The 15,373-nt window shown below is 41.6% G+C and overlaps 2 protein-coding genes across 9 annotated transcripts in view; one reads left to right on the forward strand and one right to left on the reverse strand.

The window, feature by feature from the left end:
- CLCN3 (chloride voltage-gated channel 3) overlaps positions 1–3,194 on the forward strand; it is a 60,730-nt gene extending 57,536 nt beyond the window's left edge. For all 6 annotated transcript variants that reach the window (XM_058838981.1, XM_058838986.1, XM_058838982.1 and 3 more), the window contains one exon: positions 549–3,194. In XM_058838981.1, coding sequence (XP_058694964.1) covers positions 549–707 — 159 coding nt within the window. In that variant the 3' untranslated portion in view covers positions 708–3,194. The remainder of the gene's footprint in view (positions 1–548) is intronic.
- Positions 2,049–14,978, reverse strand: LOC131579296 (histone PARylation factor 1). 3 transcript variants are annotated; one of them, XM_058838988.1, is made up of 8 exons: positions 14,513–14,975; positions 13,044–13,203; positions 10,994–11,177; positions 10,421–10,519; positions 9,247–9,397; positions 8,425–8,512; positions 7,664–7,836; positions 2,049–5,852 (listed from the first exon to the last, which is right to left on the reverse strand). In XM_058838988.1, exons 1-8 carry the CDS (start codon positions 14,594–14,596, stop codon positions 5,721–5,723), a joined length of 1,071 nt encoding a protein of 356 aa, XP_058694971.1. In that variant the 5' UTR covers positions 14,597–14,975; the 3' UTR covers positions 2,049–5,720. The 3 variants fall into 3 exon arrangements, with proteins under 3 accessions (XP_058694971.1, XP_058694974.1, XP_058694975.1); XM_058838991.1 differs by lacking the exon at positions 14,513–14,975 and adding an exon at positions 14,236–14,389; XM_058838992.1 differs by lacking the exon at positions 10,421–10,519 and having other exon boundaries at positions 14,513–14,978.
- Positions 14,979–15,373: the final 395 nt, after the last annotated feature.

The following is a 15,373-nucleotide window of genomic DNA, read 5'->3' on the forward strand; positions in this document are numbered from 1 at the left end:
CTCCTATGAATATATTCAATCCCAGCCAGTGTGTCAGACTGGAAGGATCCTTCTGGTTTAAAAAAGGAGGGAAGGGGAGTTTGATTTGCTTGGTATGGGGCCATCAAGCGGTACATCACTTCTGATGGCTAGGTTGGAACATGCCTCCCTTATGAAATGGGATCATTATCACTTCTCTTTCATATCTCTCTTTTCTTTGTCCCTCTTTGTTACTTTTTTGTTGGCATATGCTAATCAAAATTTGATTTTTGTAGAAACAAAAAGTTAAATAAAAATTGTAATGGGCTCCACTTGTATGACTTGTATTTCATTAAAATGGACTACAGCTGTCAGAGACCATCTGATACGGTGTCTCAGCATTGCTGTGTTTTATCAAACTGGTGGTTCCTCAACATTTTGATAAATAAAATGTTTCTTGTTTAAATAAGAAAATCAGGCTGTTTACTTTTGCTCTATTCCTGTCAACAAAAAGGACTTGGCTACAGATTTGTTCCACTTCATTATTTTCCTGCTTGGATTAATATCAATCTTCCATTTATCCTTTTCAGGCGCCTCCTTGGCATTATAACAAAAAAAGATATCCTCCGTCATATGGCCCAGACGGCAAACCAAGACCCCGCCTCCATAATGTTCAACTGAAACCCATAGCTGAGGAGAGAGAGGAAACGGAAGAGGAGGTTCATTTGTTGAATAGCACAACACTTTAGTCTGGGGGAAACTTCTAAAATCAGAGACGAGCTGGGTTTTTACATAGCAGTGCTGCTGGCAATCAGGAGTCAGTCTGGGGGAGTGTGTGGCAAGGAGGAAGGCTGATGGGAGTGTGGGAAGGGAGAGCTGCTGTCCTGCACTGGATGCGTCCCGAGACATCAGGTCTGCCATGATAGTGCAGTAGGGGAGCCGTGCAAAGTGGTGCCATTCTCCAGCCCAGCCTGGTACTTCAGCATTGAAGAGATGTGTTATTAATCCCTGTTTCTGGAGGGATCATTCTGAATTGAGCCATCTTGTGGAGACTGACAGGTCTTGCCCTTTTTACCATTGAAAACTGTTGTGTTAACTCATGAAACGTATTAACTATTACTCGTCACCTTTCTACATTCCAGAAGAGCTTTATTTCTCTCTCTCCTGAGCCGTAACAAAGTCACTTTAAAATTGGTGTGCCCTTTTGAAGCAGTTGTTTCTCATATTGAGATGTACTGTGAGTTACTGAGGTGTGACCACAAGAAGGGAGGTTTTTCTTGTGCCATTAAATGTGTAAGTTTGTACATCACAAAATGCTTGTGGCAGTGCAGATCCACTGCAACAAAACCAGATTGAACAGGTAATACTCTGCAAGAACCACGCGAGACTTCTTTCAATCCGTGTGCTGTCATGATATGAGAAAACTAAAACCAGATGAAACCAGTATTTAAAAGAAAAATACTGGTTTTGCTGCAGAAAATATCAATAATGTGACCTGGTCTTATGCAATTTTTGTATTATTGAACACACTATGATATATACCAATGTTGTGCAGTATAGGGAAAAATACTGCTATTCTACTAGTTTAAGAGCTGGAACAATTCTGTATACGTGTATCTGGTAAAAAAAAATGCATGCTTCAACACTGGAGAATTTTTTTCCCCCTGTAAAATTTGAGAATGGTCATTTTTATTTTTAGTTCTCCACAAAAGACGTTCCACTGCTGACATGGTAGGAAGAAATGTAACTCATAATTTGCACTAAATGTATATTATTTTTCTTGAAGTTTTACCATTCTTTATTTATATTTGTATGGATTTAAAAAAAATCTATTAAATATGAATCAGTTAATATCTCACATAACTAATTACCTTTTTAATGTGATTTTATAGAATAATTCATAATCCTCTGCAAGTAGTGGAGGATTAGCAAATGTTTACAACTAGATGAAGGGTTTCAAGAAAATGGCTTCTTTATGATCCAATATACATACAAGCTCATTTTCAAATGTAACTTTCACTGCCGTTACCTTGGATTTCCTTTTTTCTTTACTAGCAGATAACTGGAACAGTAATAGTAGGATTTTATTAAAAAAAAACAAACCTGCAGGGTTTTAAAACTAAAATTTTAAAAGGAGAAAGCAGCTATTAAATTGCTTTTGACTCTCATTTTCTCCCAAGCTTATAAAGGTGTAAATTATATGTAGTCACACCTGAGCAGCAGGGCAGAATTGAACCCAATACTTGAAACTTTGGCAGGACTTTAAAATTCAGCAGCAACACACACACACACTCGGAGGTGAGCTGACAGACCCCTAACTTCTTTACAGTACATTGTTTTGTTTCCTATTCATTTTATCACACCATCACCAGAACTGCATGCAGAGGAAAAATGACAATATGCTACAAGCCTAAATTAGGGAAAAAAATTAAGAAACCTGGCTGACAAAAATCCTATTTTGTAATATGAGGTTGGATAAAATTTCTTTCTTTTAACAATTATGCTCACAAGACTGCAAAAATGACAAGAATATAAACACTAAAAGTCTAACATAATAACCTTAAATATCTCTAAGGCATTCGTCACAGTTACCTCAAATATCTTTATTCACGAAGTACTCAGTATGATTTTATCTTAAGTACAATAACACAATGAACCAAAATTCTGGCACTTTTGGTGAGTTGCACAAAAATGGCTGTGCTTAAGTAAGTGCACTGTTAAATTTTAACTGATTTTTCCTAGTAGAAAAACTGCCATCTACATTTTATCATCTCACCTCTAGCAGCAACTGGAACCAGTAGAAAGTGAAATGTGCCAGGGGGATCACAGTGATCAGGCCCTGTATTAAAAACAGGTTTGGAAATGAAACAGGGAATTGGGCTATGTTAAAATGGGAGTATGGCAACAACGAGCTGTACTCTTCCATGTGAAGTCAGTGCTACTTGTTAAAATTTTGCTCTGTAACATTACATAAGCCTGAAGAAGAGGAAACTTCAAAAAGAGCAGGATTTGGCCCATTGACAGAAGGAAGCTCTGGAAGTTGTCTGTGACACTGATTTCTGGGGTTTTTTTCTACAGTGGAAGAATACAAACTCACTACACATACAAAAATCACTTTAAATCAGTTTGAAATCTCTGCCATGTCTGATGTTATTGTAAAACACTGCTGTGTGTACTGTATTAACTTGCACCTAATTCTAGAGACTGCTGTCTGAATTAAAATACAGTTTACACTCCTGCTGTGTTTCATTTCTGTGTGGATCCTGAGTGCTGCACATAAATTGTGCATCTCTGTTTACCCTTCTTAACCTGCTAAGCTTTCCCTGTTGACATTTAAAATGTCTTCTGATAAACATACAGTAGAGGTTCTGTTAATGAAGTATGTGTGCCTGTGCTGTGCAGCAAAAAATTTCTAACGTGAAATTTGCAGCGCCTTACTCAAGCTACTAATTTAAAAAGAAAAAAAAAAGGTGGTGGATGGGATGGGAAAGTGTCAGCATTTTTTTATTTTTTAAATCATTCAAATATGGCTCATGAAGAATGCATTCTTTGTTAATCTGTGATGTTGCCTAGAGCTGTATTTAATATTGATCTTAATGTTTTTATTTATAATAGTGTGGTAGAACTGCATATCATTACAGTAAAAATTCTTATTACTGTGATGATTTAATCAAGCATTAAAAACTTCTGTATGACCATTTACTGTTCTGTCATGTTTTCTCATTGTTTTCACAAACAAGATTTGTGTTGATTTTTGCATTTCTTTTCCCTGAGAGAAAATTAACATATAGGAATTTTACATACAAAACTAGTAAGATTTGACATAAAGAATGGAGTTGAGGAGATGCAGTATTTGCACTGCCTGGTATCCGGTTACAAATCCGTAGCCAAATCAACCTCATCAAACCAATCTGCCTTAAATGTTTATTTTAGAAAAATACCTCACCTAAGATTTTGATTTAATTATAGAATTAAAACAAAATATTTGTATTTAATATAGTTAAAAATGGATGATCCTTTTATTGTCTAAAAGCCATCTGTTGATGATGTACACATCATCGAATGGCCTGGGTTGGAAGGGACCTTAAAGATCACCTTGTTCCAATCCTCCTGTCATGGGCAAGGACACCTTCCACTAGACCAGGCGGCTCAGGGTCCAATCCACCCAACGCTTCAAGGAATAGTATCTCCCCTCCAGACAATCCATTTGAGTATTTCACCACTCATAATAAAAAATATCTTCCCCCTAATCTAGTCTGAATCTACTCTTTTTAGTTAAAAACCATTACTCATTGTCCTAGTGCAGCAGGCCCTGCTAAAAAGTCTGTCCCCATTTCATGATACACAGCACACATCAGTCATTTTGCAGCTACTGTAACAGATTTCCTTCTCCATCAGGGATTAATACATGAGTATGGATGGCCAGTCTCAGGTCCCCATTTTTGCACATCTAAGTTCATATTAAAGTAACAGTTAAAAAGCTGAATTATTAAGGTCCCCTCCAGTGCAAACTTTCTATGATTCTACTTTTTTAGTACTTGTATGATTTACAGGGCATTAGTATAAAGGTCTCCTGTACTTGAAACAAAGACGAGAATGAGATGGAAAGTATTTTTTTTTTTTTACATGTATAAAACAAAACTCTGGGCTTATGAATGAGTGTCTGTATGTTTGTGCTTGAATAATTAGAACATTAATTCCATGAGTTTAATATGAGTGAAAGGGTGAGTGAAAGGGGTGAAGTCAAATTTACACAAGTAGGTGTGGCATGTGCTTACCTTACACATTTGAAACTCACAATACTTTTGCAGCACTCTAACCTACATTGTACCTTCAATGCTCCCTTCTACCATAAAGTAACATTTAACTGTCAATCCTTTGCTTAAAAGAGTAGGAATTACTTATATTTGAACATGGTGCTAGTAGCCTATAATCTTTAGCAGTAATAATTAGCATCGCTGTCATTAGTACTGATGTGAATTGCTACAGTGGAAGTCAAGTCACTGGATGGTGGCTGTTGAGCAAGAGCCAATGTTACTTTCCATTGTTTCTGGACTGTTACTTTAATTAATTGCCTGAGAATAAACCTTCAAGTGCAACAACAAGAACACAGAACTGGGGGTAAGGACCTTGAAAATTATTTGCACCTTGTACAAAATCACCTGGGTTTAATTTTTCAATGTTTAAAACACTGGAGATGGCTTCTTCTGATTAGCAAGGTAGCAACAAGCAGTGGAATTCCCCAATTTGTCTTGTAATATCAGTTCGCATTTCTTTCATCCCATTAGTTTCCTTCCTCCCACTTGAGCCAGCTCCAGCAATGTAGGAGCAGGGACAGTGCTCTGCCACAGGGGAATGCTGCAGTAAGGGAATGCTTTACCTGAGGGGTGGGAGCCAACCAGGGAAACGCAGAAGGGCAGAACCATCACCCGCAGCAGAGACCTGTGACTCCGTTTGCCCATGGCACAGGCCGGTGGTGACCGAGGCATAGGGGCCCGCCCTCACTGTGCTTCCTGAGAGCACCAGCCCCGGCCCAGGTGTGCCTCCCGGGCAGTGCCACAGCCCCGCAGCGCCTCAGCCCCACTCCCTGTCCCGGGCCCACCTGCAGCCAGCACCGGGAAGCAGCACGTTCCTTAGAAAACCTTTACTGACCGCAGGGGACACTGCCACCGGTACAAAAAGACCCACAGACACACACACACAAAGACGAGCCCACTCCCAGGCGTGCAGGGCCGCCCCCAGCTGCAGCCCCCGAGCCCGGCTCAGGGCACCAGCTGATCCGGGTCCTCCTCCCGCCGGTTGCCCAGGTGCTGCTCGATGATTTCGGCGAAGAGGTTCCTCTTCAGCAGGGTGTAAGCCAGGGGCAGCAGCTGGCCCACCGTCTTGTGGAAATACTGTAGGAGAGAAGGGAAAACAAGAGCCGCCCTCGGCCTCAGTGGCTTTGATAATTCCGGGAGCAGCCCCACCTCCTGGCTCTGCCCCATTCACACTGCGCCCTTCAAGCCCTCCCAAAATGTCTGAGCACATCCGCATGCTACACCTGTGACAGCCACAGCAAGGGCACGCAGGGGTGCCCGAGCTGCCGCAGTGAGAGGGAAATCGAGTGTTAGCAGTGCAAGAGATGATGGCCCCACTCACTACAGCATCCCAAGAGGAAGCCTGCAGGTCAAGTCCCCTATCCTGTCACAGTCCCATGTCTCATCCCACCCCACCGTTTGAGGGTACTTAGAGTAACCATTTAAGCACTTTAAATACATAAACATCAGAGCATATTTTGCATTTGCAATCATTATTGCACATGTAAGTCCATTTTATCTCTCAAAGGAGAAAAGATTCAAGTTCTTTTCTACGTCTTGGGCTACAGGAAAGTGTCAGTGTTTCTCTGGCTCTCTAAGAAAAGGGACAGGAAAGCTCCAGTCAGAACGGGAAAACAGCTCCAAGTTGGAGCTCCAAGACAGGCAGGGACCTAACTGAGCAAAACTTACATGTGAAACCACTGTTTCTTTTAGAAGATGAATGTTTCTAACTCTAGAAAATAGGTTTCTAATTCCAGAAAAAAGCAGTTACAGGAGTTTCAAGCTGCAGCGTAAAACAGATACACGACCGTACTGTAAACACGATTTTTCACTGCAGGATTTTCTAAGTAGTTACTCTCATGTGCAGAGAAGTACAAAGACTGGAAGATGAGTATTTGCCTCCACCTACTCAAAAATGGGAAGAACTGTTTCCTTTACTGCCCTTCCAGTTGCAGAAAGGATTTAAGCAGCTGAAGCAGCCTAGTCTATGAAAGAGGGGTTCTAAATGAACAGGCTATCAAAGGAATATACCACACATTTTCAGATGCTGTATGGAACTTAAGAGACCAGGGCATGAAATCTAAGAAACACATTAATAATGTAACAGTGTATGGCAAGAGCAGTCAGTATTCATACATTTCAATGGCTAAATATTTTAAGCAGTACTCAGCACAGCTCCTTTGAGCCAACATTTAGTATTGAAAAGCTTATCTTTCCCATGATACTCTGAAGCACCACTTAGCCAATACTAGTTTTGCTAGAAGCAGGTGTTTTGCGGGAGTGTTTCTATGACAATCCATTCCTATTAGGTTGATGCTGAAACTTCATGTGCTATTTTTAGCCATGGACTAATTACAGCCATGACCCTTTTCCATCAACAGGCCAGCATCCAATACAGAACAAAAAGCATTAAGTATAATTTTAATGTGTAGTAAGTGCCATTAAATCCCGTTACGGATGATATTCACTGTTAGCAGAGAACTAGGGAAGAAACTCCAGGTGGGAGGTGCCCTATGGAGTACAGCCAGGCAGCTGACTTGGGTTCACGTTCTTCCACCTGGGGAAACATCAGGCTGTTTCTTCATCTGGTTGAAAACGGGTGCCTACACAAGCAGGTGGAGACAGGAGACTCCAGCTGAGTGCATCTGGATCAGGCACTTTACACTCTGCTTCTGGATTGTGGGACTGGGCTTTCATACACACAGTTTTAAATACAATAGTGGAATTAAAAATTACTTAAATATAATAGTGGAATTATGTTGTGTGACTTTTGAACAGTCTTCATGAATTAAGAATATTATTGTAGACTTCTACGATTCCTAGGGACGGTGAATCTACAGCAGAACAACTTCTAGCCCATGTATACAATAATGCATAATTTTGTGAAGTATGATTGCTGTAGTACTCACATGTGATCCATAGCAAAACAGGTCCATGCCCAGCTCGTACCCCATTCCATAGTCACATTCATCATTAGCAAACTGAACAAAGGTCAGCATTTCTTGAATGGGTGCAAAGGCTTTCACTCTCTCTTCATCAGTCGGAGCATCAACAATGGCCTTGCAAATTTTTTTAAGATTAGCTGCAAAAAAAAAAAAAGAAAAAAAAGCAGATATTTAGATGTATAAATAAATTTAATATTGCACAGAAGTATTCTGTGGCAAAACTATACCACATGTGTCAAGCTTACATGTAAGGTAAGTGGGCACACCCTGAACTGCTGGTGAAGCTTCCCCCTTTGCTTGGAAGCTCCTTCTTGCCCCATGCAAATCCCTCTCAGTTCCTCACAGAGGCAGACAAGCATTTGTGTGATAAAATTGCATCAAGGAACTGATTCTGGTTAAAATGACACTGGGAGAAGAGGGTGGATAAGAAATAAACCCACACATCCCTGAATGCAGATCAGCTTTTTGGATCTACTTCCTGCATGGCTTTGACAATACAAAAGAAAAGGTCATCTGAACTACTACTTCAGACATTATTTTCTCAGTTTTCACATGTTTCATTAAATCTCATCTGGTTCCTTTAAAGATAGTACTTTGAGGTCAAGTTAAGACTTCTATGTTTTACTCCCACCACTCAAATTTTTAAAGCAGAATATATGAATGCAGTTTGGTTTTTACTGAGGGTTATTTACTTCAAAAAGCAGAACAGTAAACAAGATATTTACCATTTGTTTCAGGAAGTTCTCTGTATCCAACATCATTTTTGTCTACAGGAACGACTAGGCCTGCTCCATGAAATGCTTTGGTCACCACCTGAATAAAGAGACAGAAAATGGAACACAGCATCGTAAGACACTACTGTGACCAAGAAATAACAAATCTCATTAAACACTAACACCTGACTGCTGGTGGTCAAACCTAATACGGTATCCCAGCTGCAGGACATCAACTTAATTCCAAATTACCAGTTAATTTCAAGTACTGAAGTTTGAAATAACTGGAAAATCCACTTCCAGTCAAATTCTGAAATCTAGGAAGCCTTGTAGTCACTTGTGCTGCATTGCACAAGTTTAGTCTTTTGCTTTTTAGTCATTTGTTTAGTCTCCTCCTACCGTAATTATTTTTGAGAGGTATGCAAAAACCTGTTATCATCCTTAGCGTCCTGTTTCTAACAGGTCCAACTCAACTATTTGGAACAATCTTACATTTAAAGCAGTTTTCTCCATGTCCTCTATTTGTTTCACTTTTTAGACTATTGTGCTTACTGGGTTTTTTTTTTTATGGTGGTTTGTTCTTTTTGTTTTGTTTTTAACTGAATGCCAAGTTATGATTTACAAGAGTAAAGTGTTTTTTATTAAATCCTATTATTTGGAACATACGTGTAGTAATCTTCCCTCTCTTCAAGTTTTATAGAGAGCTGATTACCTCTGAAAATTCCTAATGAAGCATCCTTACTTACTGGAAGGATGAAAAAAAACCACAAATAAGAAGAAATTAAAAAAATTTAACAGAACTTAGTTCTTCCCAGTAGATGAGGAAAGTCATACTTTCTTATCTCTCTGTTTCATCTTCAGAGTTTTTTGTTCCAGAGAATAACCCAGTTCCTTTGCTGCTCTTGTTAGCTTTTCATCTATGTCTTTCAAAACAGCAGTTTTCTTTTTATCAGCCATTTCCTTAAGTTTTTTTGACAAAAATAATCTGCAAACAGATGAAATATGTCAAGAAAATAATAAAAAAAAATAATAGCTTTTTAAACATTAAACTTCTAGACCTTAACAACAAAGATTAGCAGTCTTGCATTTATTTATACAGAGACTGGGAAATGTAAGCTTCTTAACAAGAGGAAAGAAAATAGTTTGGCACAGCTAGTACTTGGGCTTTTCTTATCTGTACCTGCATTACAGTCTAGTTTATGCAATCTGCAGGTGCTGAAGGTTCTCTCAGCCTCGGTATCTGCTCATCTTTCTATCTTAAGGATTCAGTTTGCTGTTTCTGTGCCATATACACCATTTGTCATCCAAATCATGCACACAAATACATATTTATGAGCTTCCCCGTGGTACTTTCAAAACACATGTCCTTGTTTAACTCTGCACTGCGCAAGGGTTCTTTTGCAGAAACCATTCTTCAGTCTACTTTCACTGACTGACACAAGTCTGTCCTTAGAGAGCTTTCCATTTTTAACTGGCAGGGATGAGATCAGTTGTTTACATTCCTGACACTGGAACATGTAAAGCTCCATGAATCAGACTGAACTACATATCCACGTCAGTGTTATCCTGCCACAGGGCAGGAATGGTACTTCTTGTAGATATTATATACAAAAATAATGTATTATTACATAGGCAAGAACAAGAGCCAGATGCTATTCATCTACTATGATACCCAGGTTTCCTTCGCTCATTGAGATGCCCTTTCTCTACTTAGAAAATTATTTTAACATACCCAGTGGATATTTTTTCCAATTGAGAGCCTGTCACTGCCAGTATTTTTAAGGAATGACATAATTAACACTTATCTATTTTAGTTCTGAAAGGTAAACACCATCAAAATGCCTACACAAAAGCTTTTGTGAGAGTCTTAAAACTGGCCAGCAGGGCAGAAAATAAGTGAGGGTTTCTTAAGAAATACATATAATAAGTTAGCTGCATTATTCCACATCCCAATTAACAATTTCTCTCTATTCTGTTCTTTATAAATAAAAGTAAATATGAACCTTACTTGACTGCAGCAAAGACATTATCACCGACTTGTGAAATCACACAACCCTTCTTAGCTTCATTTGCACCAACCCACACTGGGAGCTCATCTGGCACATCCCTATTGATGAAAAAGTACACACAAAATAGTCAAGCTGTGTCCATTTCTCCTATTTCAAAGTAAAACTAAATTTTCTGTCAGCTCCCTCAGAACCTACCAAGAAATACCCTTAGATCTAAAGCTCTAATATCTTACAGCAAGCCTTGAAAAGAGCTTGCATTCGCACATGCAGAGCAAACACATACTCCCTTCTGGTAATTTGATTTCCTTCCCAGTACCATGGCAAAAGTTAAAGATTAGTGAGTGAAGGTGCTCTGGATGGCTGGAAGAGGTAGATTAATAAATATTTAAATCTTGTCTTCACCTCCAGGTCCTGCAATCTCTTTTTATTAAAAGATAAAGCCATGTTTCAATATCCTAGTACAAAAAGGAAAGATCCTTGTTTGCTCATGGTGCACAAGTTATCTTTCATGGAAAAAGAGGGAAAAAAGCTATGCATAACAGTGGAGGAAGAGCACACAGGAAATAAAATACCTGAAATATCCCATGTGATACTGTGTTCTGCTATCCCCAACAAGTATAGTCTGAAATTCTGGGGGATCATAGAAGAATCTCCAATGAAGATTGAAGTTTACATCTGTTGATTTTGTTTTGTGTTTTCCAGCAAGAATATCATATGGTCCAACCAGCTTAAGTCCAACACTTGACACAAGTGCATCTAAAAAGAAAACCATGAATCAGGTACATGTCTAGATTGGGAAGTTCCAGTGTTGCTCAGTTATCAGAAGTTTCCATAAATTCAGTCAAACACTATTCACTAGCCAAGGAAAGCTAAGACATGGGTTTTTCCAGATAGCTTTCATTCAAGAGTTACTACATTTTTAATAAAAAGTAACCATCAATAGTCAAATGTCTGGATGTAGATCAGTGATGAGTGGTGATCCTCAGGGCTCTGTACAGGGACCAGTATTGTTTAATATTAATCTTTATCAATTACACAAGATGAGACCAGCAAACCTCAGCAAATTTGCAGATGACACACCTGAAGGATGGGATGCTATCCCAAGGGACCTGGACAAGCTCAGGAATTGGGACCATGGGAATATCTTCAGATTTAACAAGACCAAGTGGAAAGTTCTGTACCTGGGCTGGGGAAATCCCTGGTATAAACACAGGTTGGGGAGCAGCCTTGCCCAGAAGGACTTGGGGGGGCTGGTGGATGAGAGGCTGGACAAGATCTGGCCATGTGCACCCACAGCCCAGAAAGCCAAACGTGTCCTGGGCTGCATCCAAAGGAGCATGGCCAGCAGGGAGAGGGAGGGGATTCTGCCCCTCTGCTCAGACCCCACCTGCAGTGCTGCACCCAGCTCTGGGGCTCCAGCACAACAAGGTCGTGGACCTGTTGGAGTGGGTCCAGAGGAGGGTCATGAAGATGATCAGAAGCCTAGATAACCTCTCCTATAAAAAGACAGGCTGAGAGGGTTGGGGTTGCTCAGTCTGGAGAAGAAAAGGCTCCAGGGACTTTACTGCAGCCTTTCAGCACTTTAGGTATTGAAGGTAAGGACAAAGATTTTAGCAGGACCTGTATCAAGCAGACAAGTGGTGATGGGTTTTAACTAAAACAGGGTAGATTCAGACTAAATATAAGAAAAACATGCCTTACAATGCAGGGGGTAAAACACCAGAATAGGCTGCCCAGAGGTATGGTGGATAACCTAGAAACATTTAAGGCTGGGTTGGACTCAGCTCTAAGCAACCTGGCTCTGTTTAAGATGTCCCTGCTCACTCTAGGGAGTTCAACTAGATCACCTTTAAAGGTCCCTTCCAACCCAAATCATTCTATGACTGAAAGATACTGTCATTTCTAGAGCACACAGGGATGCCACATTCTGTTATACAACAAACTTGAAGAGGTTGAAATCCAGATTTAGTAGTGCTTACACTGAGAAAGTCTTTTCAACCTCATCCCATCAGCAAGGAGGCTGTAGGTGCACAAGAAGCTAAGCGGGGATGCAGCTGGGACAGCTGATCCCAACTGACCAAAGGGATATTCCATAGCATATGGCTCAGCATGACGAAGACCTGCCTTCTTGGAGATGCCTGAACACCTGCCTGCACATGGGAGGTGGCGAATAAATGCCTTGTTTTGCTTTCCCTATTAAATTGTCTTTAGCTCAAACCACACGTTTCCTCACTTTCACCCTCTTGATTCTCTCTCCTGTCTCACCAAGGGGGAGTGAGCAAGTGCCTGTGTAGTGCTTAGCTGCTGACTGGGATTAAACCATGATACATAAGGAAACTTGAGTTCCATACAAAACATTTTCAATGCATCTCCAAGAAAGGCAGATTTAGACCACATGTAGTCCCTTTTACGTTGCCCAACTTCAGTAGTTACATTATAGAAAGCCTGAAGCGTACATCTTGGTGATTATACCCAATGTTTTAGTTTACATTCATGTAAATATCCTCCACCTCAACTGAAAAACTGAAGCTTCATTAAAATGCATCTGACCACCTCCAGTTTGCCTGCCTTCAGGCTGCTTTTGGGAATGAAAGTTAGAAGAGGCAAAATTTAAAACCTCACCACTTGGTTTCTCAGGATCTAGTTCCTCACAAAACTTCCAAAACTGGTAGAAGTCCTCAGGGAGTCTAAGCCGATAGCATGTTTCTGCTTCTTGGCACAGACTATCAAGATTATCTGCGTGATTTGATCTCCTCTTCTTGACAGCTCCATTTTTTTCACTCTGTAGATTAAAAAAAAACCAAAACAAAACCACACAAAAAACCCAAAACAGAGTTAATTTAGTTGCTTTCTGTGGACTCTTCTAAAGGATTCTACCAAGCTTTTATATTAATGGAAGAACAAGGATTAGAGGATGTTTGTTAGTTAAAGCAGCATACATACAGCCTAAAACATGTTTTGGACAGAACACATTAAAAGTTCAGTCTGACAAATGTACTAAATACGTCTGAAGTAGCAAACTGCTACTTTGATATTAATGGGTCAATATAATCAACAGAAACATTTCTGTTAGTTAATTAAGCGAAAGAGCAAGCAAATTTAAAGTTCAGTCTAATTCTACACTGTTTTAAAATGACCATTTCCAATCACACTGCAGACTGCATACAGTATGTTTATGTGTTTTACAGACAGCTGAAAGTAGGAATTGTATTTTGTCACCTCAAATTAAATAATACAGCAAAAATCCTCTGGTCTCTTTTATCTACTGTGCTATCCAACATCACGACTATTGTAGCTTTCAGTGCAGCACTTTAGAAGCATTTTAAAGGTGAAGTTGCTTTTAGAAATGATGTAACGTGAACTGAAGCAGGCTAGGAAATGATCCACACGAGCACACTCTACTGGGGCTGTAGCCTCAACCACCCCATTCCCACATAAGGCTCGATAATTCGGTAGGAATCCCTAAGGTTTCTTTCTTGTTCTTAAGAGGGGGCAATGCGGCGGATACTTCATCTCTGAAGCAGGGCCGCCGCCAGACAAGCCGGGTCACGGCGCGTGTCCCGTTCCCAGCGCGGTCCCGCCGGGATGATGCTGCGGCCGCTGGGCCGAGCGCACCTACAGCCGCCCGCGAGGCGCCCGCCTGGAGCACCAGCTGCCGTGCAGGGGACCGCGGGGCCCTGCGACTCCCCCCAAAGCCACGGAGCAAAACAGAACGAGTGGCAAGGAGACAGAGGACCGACACGCGCCACAAGGCACCCGCGCCGGTGCAGGCCCGCGGCCCTCGGGGGCGGCTGCCCCGCCGCCCCCCGCCCACCTGCTCTCCGGCCGGTCCCGCCGCGCCGCGCGGCCTCCGCTTCCCGCCACCTGCCATGCGCTCCCGCCGCCCGCATCCCGCGCGCCCGCCGCGACACAGCGCGCGCCGCGCCTGCGCAGCCCCGCCGCGAGGGGCCGGGATTGTGAGGGGCTCTGAGGGGCCGGGATTGTGAGGGGCTCTGAGGGGGCCAGGGCCGCCGGCAGCCCCGGCTGTGGCACCCCCGGCACAGCGGCCACCCAGGGGGCGGCGATGAGGAGCGAGAGGGAGCGTAGTTCACCCCTGATGGCGAATGCGGCTGGTGCTGGAGACGAGTCGGGACCTCACCGCCATGTTCCCTCCGCGGTAGATACGCCGCATACATACGCTTTCGAGGCTGAATTTTTTAAAATCCTGCTTACGTATACGCGCAAATTACTGTAATGTGAGTTACAGTGGTGGTTTGGGATCAGACAGAGGAAATAATAATCTCCTTCAGAGCTGAAGGCATAAGAGGGAGGAAGCAATACAGGTTTTCATTACCAAAAAAAAAAGAAAAAAAAGCCCCAATTCCCTAATCTTCTGCTTTAGCAATTGACAGCTGCCAGGAATATAAAAGCAGCATCACAGCTTCTGCTCAATGAAAGAACAGAGGCAGCCGTGTGTAACATGCCGCAAGTGGGACACGTTCCTCGGTTTGGAGCAGCCCATAATCACATTATGCAACATCCGCTTACACCGCTCAAGTGCTTTGCTTAGGGGAGGGCCTGGAAAGCCAGCGGCGCAGGAGGCAGCAGGGGGAGGCTGCTTATATATAAACCTTCTCTTTTTTGTTTCAGTGAACGAGATCGCAGTGGGTTTATTTAAAGAAACATTATGTAGTTAAGCTACAGGAACTGGTGAACTCACAGTGCCTACCAGAAAGATATTTATGTATGGCATAAATAAATACCGCGAGATTTTTTTTATCCTGCAGTCCGTTAAGGCTGTAAATATTTGCTGTGGTATATATTATAAGCTTAGGTCTAGGAATAAGCTGCAGTGCATTTCAACCACCTGACAGCTGTATGACTCACACAAAAGCTCAATGATGTTAAAAGTCAGGCTAGAGCATTCGCTTCGAAGAGTTAGACGCAAGTCACAGGAAACTTGGTCCTGACTG

The sequence above is a fragment of the Poecile atricapillus genome, chromosome 4 (genome assembly GCF_030490865.1).
Source record: "Poecile atricapillus isolate bPoeAtr1 chromosome 4, bPoeAtr1.hap1, whole genome shotgun sequence".
NCBI classification, from domain to species: Eukaryota; Metazoa; Chordata; class Aves; order Passeriformes; family Paridae; genus Poecile; species Poecile atricapillus.